Source organism: Nestor notabilis, unplaced genomic scaffold, assembly GCF_000696875.1.
Source record: "Nestor notabilis isolate BGI_N333 unplaced genomic scaffold, ASM69687v1 scaffold13574, whole genome shotgun sequence".
In the NCBI taxonomy this organism is placed as follows: domain Eukaryota; kingdom Metazoa; phylum Chordata; class Aves; order Psittaciformes; family Psittacidae; genus Nestor; species Nestor notabilis.
The window spans coordinates 342-6,452 of NW_009926109.1; the positions used below are offsets into that span (position 1 = coordinate 342).

Genomic DNA, 6,111 nt, shown 5'->3' on the forward strand with positions numbered 1-6,111 from the left:
CCCAGCACTGCAGAGGGAGGCCGCTGGGCTTTGCTGCTCAGGACAGGGATCCCGCCAGCATGGGGAAGTTCTGCCTGAAAGGGGCTTTTGGCATTTGGCACCAAGCTCTCCCACACCGTCATCCCTCTGGAAGCGGGTACACCCTGGCATGCTGGCACTGGCAGGGTGACAAACCTCAAGATCCTCACTGTCGCTGTTGATTCTATTCCCTGTGAAGACTCAGTCCCTGGCTCAGACCATTTCCATAAAGCTTTGTTTCCTAGCGTGTGTTTGAACAGAGTATTCCCATCTGCTTGTGGGGTAGAAAATGGGAGCACAAGCAGGCAGGGTCACTTGATTCCGGGGATTTAATCCAGCATGGCACACACGAGGCAGTGCAGATGAGAGGCACCTTTCTTACACACTGCAGACATGCTATATTACATTAAACAGGACCTCTCAGATTTGTTCTTCACAAGGATAACAGTTTCCACAGAGCTTGCTGTGTTCTAAAGGCCTGCTGTAGCTGTTTGGTGTTTGTCATGGAGAAAAACCCGCCCCTGAAGCGTGTGAGAATTAGAGAGGTCACCCTCCGGAAAACGCTGACGATTCGGTTTGTAGCAAATCAGAACCAATAAATTCAGCACTGTCCTAACTTTTAAGGAGTTATTAATCGGGAGGTTTAACCCGTTAGGTGTTTTGAAAGTACTTCACCACCTTCTGCCGTGTCACTTTAGAAGGCAGTGTATCAGCCAAGCCTGTGTGTTAATAGGGCCAGAAGAATGAAGTTGTTAGGGCTGTGATAGGGAGCTGACACTTCACATTTTTATAGAGAAGTGGGTGGAGGAAACAGTGAAAACCACTTAAAAGCGAACATTTGCTCAAATTGCTACAAAAATACAGTGATTGCCACTAACACCTGCTGTTCAGTTTATGGACTCAGTTTGCTCAACTACAAGACATCATCCCAAAGGCAGGCTGCTTAGGAGTTTGTTAGTTTAAATCTGGGTTTTTATGTCTCCAACGCAAGTATTGTATCACTTGTATTTTTCCTCCACTACTAAAATAATCCATGAGTCATTTCAACACCAGAAATGGTATAAATTCAGCACTGGAAATAATGCTCTACATAGCTCCTGAACATTTATTAGGTGTCTTTCTTTTCATTAGTTTGAATAAGTTGCCAAATAATAATAATAAAAATGTTCTGTTTTCTCTTTTTAACTTGTAAAGAAATGCAATTCTGGGAGAGTACAGTCTCTCTTTCTCCTTCCCCCACCGGTAACACAGAGCCTCCTAGTCTTTTGGAGGAGATATTTGAACGGTTGACACAGACCACTACACATAAAGCAGCAAATTTGCTGTGCATGATGTGAATAATTACTGCATTATAGTTTTGGTTTTTAGGGCAACTGTTGACTTAAGCAAAATAAGCCTGCAGTCCAGCTGCAGATCCAAGTTTTCATAAGTTTTCTTGTGTTTCTCCCTCCAGTGCTGTCTCCCTTAACAGTGACCCTTTTCAGATTTTTCAAGGTACAAAACCTTTACCAGATCCTCGAGCTCAGTCCTGCACACTCTGCTTTCACACATTTGGCTGATCTGAGCTTCTCCCTCGCTAAATATTTTCCACTGGCCTGAAAAGAAAAACACAAAGGAGACAGATACTTAGAAAAGGGCACAGGGAACTTTGAAGACATTTACAAGCACTCTCCAGACCAACTACTTCACAATGGTCAAAGAGAGAATGTCCAGTCCTCCCATGGAAAATACTCAAAGTATCTTACGATATTCCATGCAAAGTAACTTTGTTAAAAATAATAAACAAGGACCAGAATATTATTCCTTTATTTAAGTAGTACCCAAAGTTGATACTATTTATTCAACCATTTATGATGTTGGATACGCTGCTGTATGACAGAGTGATGTGAGGACTTAAGTCTGGAGATAAACCGAAGTATTTAAAAGTTGGGAAGCAACAAGTCCAAGTGTTTCATGCACTGTGTGAACTCTGCCTACACCTGTGTGTAATGCAAACTGTGTTTGCTGGATATTCATATTTCTGTACATTTTTTTAATCATGTGAATAGAAATGCCTGTTGCCCTGGTAACTGCAGTACTGTGGTATAGACAACAATGACAAGCTTATGGAAGGCTGACAGCAAAAATGAGAAAACTTTTTACGTGCAGAGGTGTCTGCTTCTCACTAAGCCTGTATTATCAAGAGTATATTATTCCTGGAAAAAAAAACTTCTTTACCCAATTAGAGGCCCTAGAAATAAGGACAACTTGTAATACAAAAGCACTGGGAACTTAAAATGCCTCTACGTTAATTCAACTATCAAACTAGGTGTCATGTCCCAGGTTGGTTAAAATACAAAACAGAATTTGGATCAAGAGTGACAAAAGAATTGCACGTCCTTTCAATAAACAGATTTTAATAATGAAGATACTGTTAAGAACATAGGAAGGGCTTGTTTCAAACACAACATACATGTATGTCAGAGAACTCCTTCAGTCATCTCTGATTTTTTTCCCTTCTGAATGACTTTTTTAAAAACTGGGATAACGTGACAAGTCACTTAAATAAATCCAGATTGTGCTGCTGTCAGTCATGTTTCAGTCTTATGGCAGTATGGGCAGAAAACAGCCCTATTTGTATTTTAACAAAATACAGGAGACCAAGACAGCATGGACAGGAACTACTGCTGTACGTATCTATATTTTAAATTGCTATATTTTCATTGTTTAAATCTAAACTTATATATATGGGAGCCATGTTCTGGAGGAAAACTTGGTACATCTGTGTTGAGTAAAAGAGAATGTTTTTCAAGGCTATGTTTATATGGAGAATAGAAACCTGAAGAGGTCAGAATTTTACTTACTAGGGGTTGTCCGTGTGATCAGCTTGAAGTAAGGAAGCTCTTCAAATTCTCTCTTGGACACTTTTTCAACATAGAAGTGACGCAGAATGCCTTCATCAAAGACATGAGAAGTGCATGTTACTGGAAGTGTGCCTGTTGTTCTAAACCTGGGTTGTTGTCCTGCCTATATGTAGAATTGCTACCATGTTGAGCCACCTTGTGAAATAATCCTTATCAATTACATGGATTTTCAGCCTATTCTTTTTTATTCTGTTCGCCACCCCTCTGTTTTTTTGCTACTCGCCTGTAAATCCTTCTGTGGATTTATGATTGCAGGGAGTTTGTGAGGGGTGTGAGAATTAGCCAGTTCTTTTCCAACACAGCTGAACCCCTCCTTAGTGTGAGTAAACGTAAGATTACAACAGAAGCCAAAATCCCAGCATCTTGGAAAAAAACAGTATCATTCTACAGTCAGATACCATCTTGCCTGTCATGAGCTAGCAGGCAGCATCACTGTCAAATTGTCACGAGGCTTTGTGACTTCTTGAACACACAGTAGTTACTAACCATCTGATCCTCTGTGAATTCTCTTCTGCTCACACTTTGGGCTTGGCTTTGTGCTTTAAAGTGCATTCTAGAGAGGTATCATTTCCATGTAAAGGGCTATATGAGGGTTTCCTATGAGGATCACATGCTTTTTGCTTTAAGTAGATAAGGTAGACAGGATCTTCAGGAGGTGGAAGAGAGTTTTTATTGTACTAAAAGTTCAGGATTTGCAGATTTTGAACTTCTGAATACTTTTCTATTTTGTTCAAATTACCAGTTAGTCTAGTAAAAGATGTTGCTTCCATCCTTACACGTTTTGTCCATATTCTAGACCATCACTAAGGCATCAGATAGGGCAGACTGATTTTAATGCAGAGCTCTTTGGTCCATCGTAAATAAAAACCTCTTGGCACGTGGTTCAAACCCTGCTACCCATTTATTTCTCTGCAATAAATTACACAGGATATTATTGACAACCTGTTTGTCACTGTGCTTTTGCTCCCAATGAAGGGTGGGAGTCTGCAGAATTAGAGCTTTGTGTGTTATTAATGGGTTTTGTACAGCTGAACTTGAGGATGTTGGAAGTGGCTGTAACCACGATATCCTGAATAGCCAGAAGAACACTCTTGGGGTGCTTCAACTTGTCTTGGGATTTTAATGGAGGATGATGCACTCTTTAAAGAACGAACTTGCTCAACTCACCTTTTCTAATTGTCCACACATGTATTTCTATTTGAGGTGGCTTTTCAGTTTCTGCTGCAATTTTTCTGATGGTTTCTCCTTCCTCTGTGAAAACGGATTCATAGACGGGAAATGTCTCCTTCCCACAGAAGTAATCTTTGTTGTCAAAGGTCTGACTTGGCACTTCTTCTGTTTAAAAAAAGCCCGAAACACATAATTCAGTTGTAATCAAGTCCTCCAGAACTTACTTGGCACCCATAGCCAAGCAGCTTTAGCTTAAAAGTAGAATTTTTGCTTGTATGGCCACTTAAATCCATCTCCAGCTTGGCCCCAGACCTATAATATTGTTCAGGTGGCCTGTCTATGGTAGCAAGATAGCAAGATTTGTAGTTACAATCCAGTTTCATAAGGAAATGAGCTGTGTAAAACCCTGCAGTCTGAGAGACTCCTCACAATTGTTGTCCACTTTTCAAGCATATTTGATATAATCGTGGAAGTCTCAGAGGCAATAGATTAACTAAATGAAAACTGGTGAAGAGACCCACATTAATGCTTTGGTGAGGAAAAGGGAAGGTGGAACCTACGTGGTTTACATTCTGCTTGGCCAGTGCAAGCCTGGGCTAGCCACAGTGCCCGTTATCTCTGCCCACCTGGTAAAGTCGTAGAGCATAAGTAGAAATGGTAATTGTTCTGTTGGTAACTGGAACTTGGAAAGGAATGCAAGAGAGATGATGCAACTTAAGACACTCAGACTGCTGTTTGTGGAAAAGCCTAACAATGAATACATCTCCACACAGAGCAGACAGACTCAGGAAGAGGTTCAGCTTTCTTAAAAAACACAGAATCTCAAACAAAAAGTAACTTTCTTTTTGCTGGTTTTGCTGACTGTTCTCATAGCATATAAGCCCAAATAAAAGCTGTGATTCACAAATATCCAGAAGACCTACGTACGTATCTCCTGCCTACAGCCACTGCATTATGCTCTTCCCCAGTAAGCAAAGAAAATGGGAAGAATTTCTATACATGACAGAACAACTCATTTCCTCAGAGCATTTCCACCCAGTGTATCACCAAACAAACATAGAAATGGGCCATACAGATGAGAAAAGAAGTTTAAAGGCACCAAAGGGAACTGGACACTGCTTTACCTCTTGTGGCATATGGAACATGGCTGATACCATCAGCAGGTTCATATTAGCAGGTTTTTCACAAGTTGTAGGCATTGATTTTAGTGAGTACTGTCTACGTAAGTTCAGTCATTAGTGTAGCATAGAAACAATGCTAAATCTGTGAGAAGTTAGTATTTATTTTAAGGATTAAGTTACATAACTGACAGCAACCAACTTCTAATTGGGGGTTTGAATCCTTCTGGTACATTTTAACAAGCAGAAAGGATAATTATCTCTATGCAAATTTATAAGCTAAAAATGATGTGAAGGTTCTGTAGGCACTGCAGTGGGGGAAGGATGGGAGAGTCTTTTGACAATAATGAACTTTCTGTGTACCTCTCTGTAATAGTCTCTTCAGAAATAGGTGTCAGGGAGTTGTGCTACCAGTGGAGAGAAAGACAAGGACTGATCAGAACATAACGTGCCCCCGGCAGCAAGCCCAAGCAGCAATCCCCTCATTTGAGGAACAGCAGCTCTGCCTGTCTCATGTTGAGACCTTTGCACACGCTTGAGAACAGTGGGCACTGCTATCGCTGTTTGCATCAGATCTTATTGTGACCAGAAGGCTTGAGCCAAGCCATTTAACATGCACAGCAAAAAGGTGGTCTGTGATCAACTTTGTTTTACCTGGACAGACTTTACAGCATTTTCCTTCTACTTTCTGAGGGTATTTGCAGGGATATTGTTCTGGACAGTGAATTTTCTTACATTCTTGTTTGGTGATGTTGCAGGTGCACAACACACACTCTACGATTCCAAAGGCTCGGAGATTAGGATGCCAAGATTCACCATGTGAATATGTTTTGCCATTTGAAACACAAACTACAAAAGAAGAGAAAAGGAAGAAGTAGTACAACTGGAAAAGGTACATTCCT

General features: G+C 40.7%; 1 protein-coding gene across 1 annotated transcript; it reads right to left on the reverse strand.

Moving 5' to 3' along the window:
- Positions 1–376: 376 nt before the first annotated feature.
- LOC104404852 (chordin-like protein 1) lies at positions 377–6,058 on the reverse strand (the record flags this gene model as incomplete). The annotated part of the gene is made up of 4 exons (XM_010013383.1): positions 377–1,613; positions 2,862–2,951; positions 4,089–4,256; positions 5,864–6,058. Coding segments are annotated over 4 exons (584 nt in total), but the record flags the coding sequence as incomplete, so codon positions are not given.
- Positions 6,059–6,111: the final 53 nt, after the last annotated feature.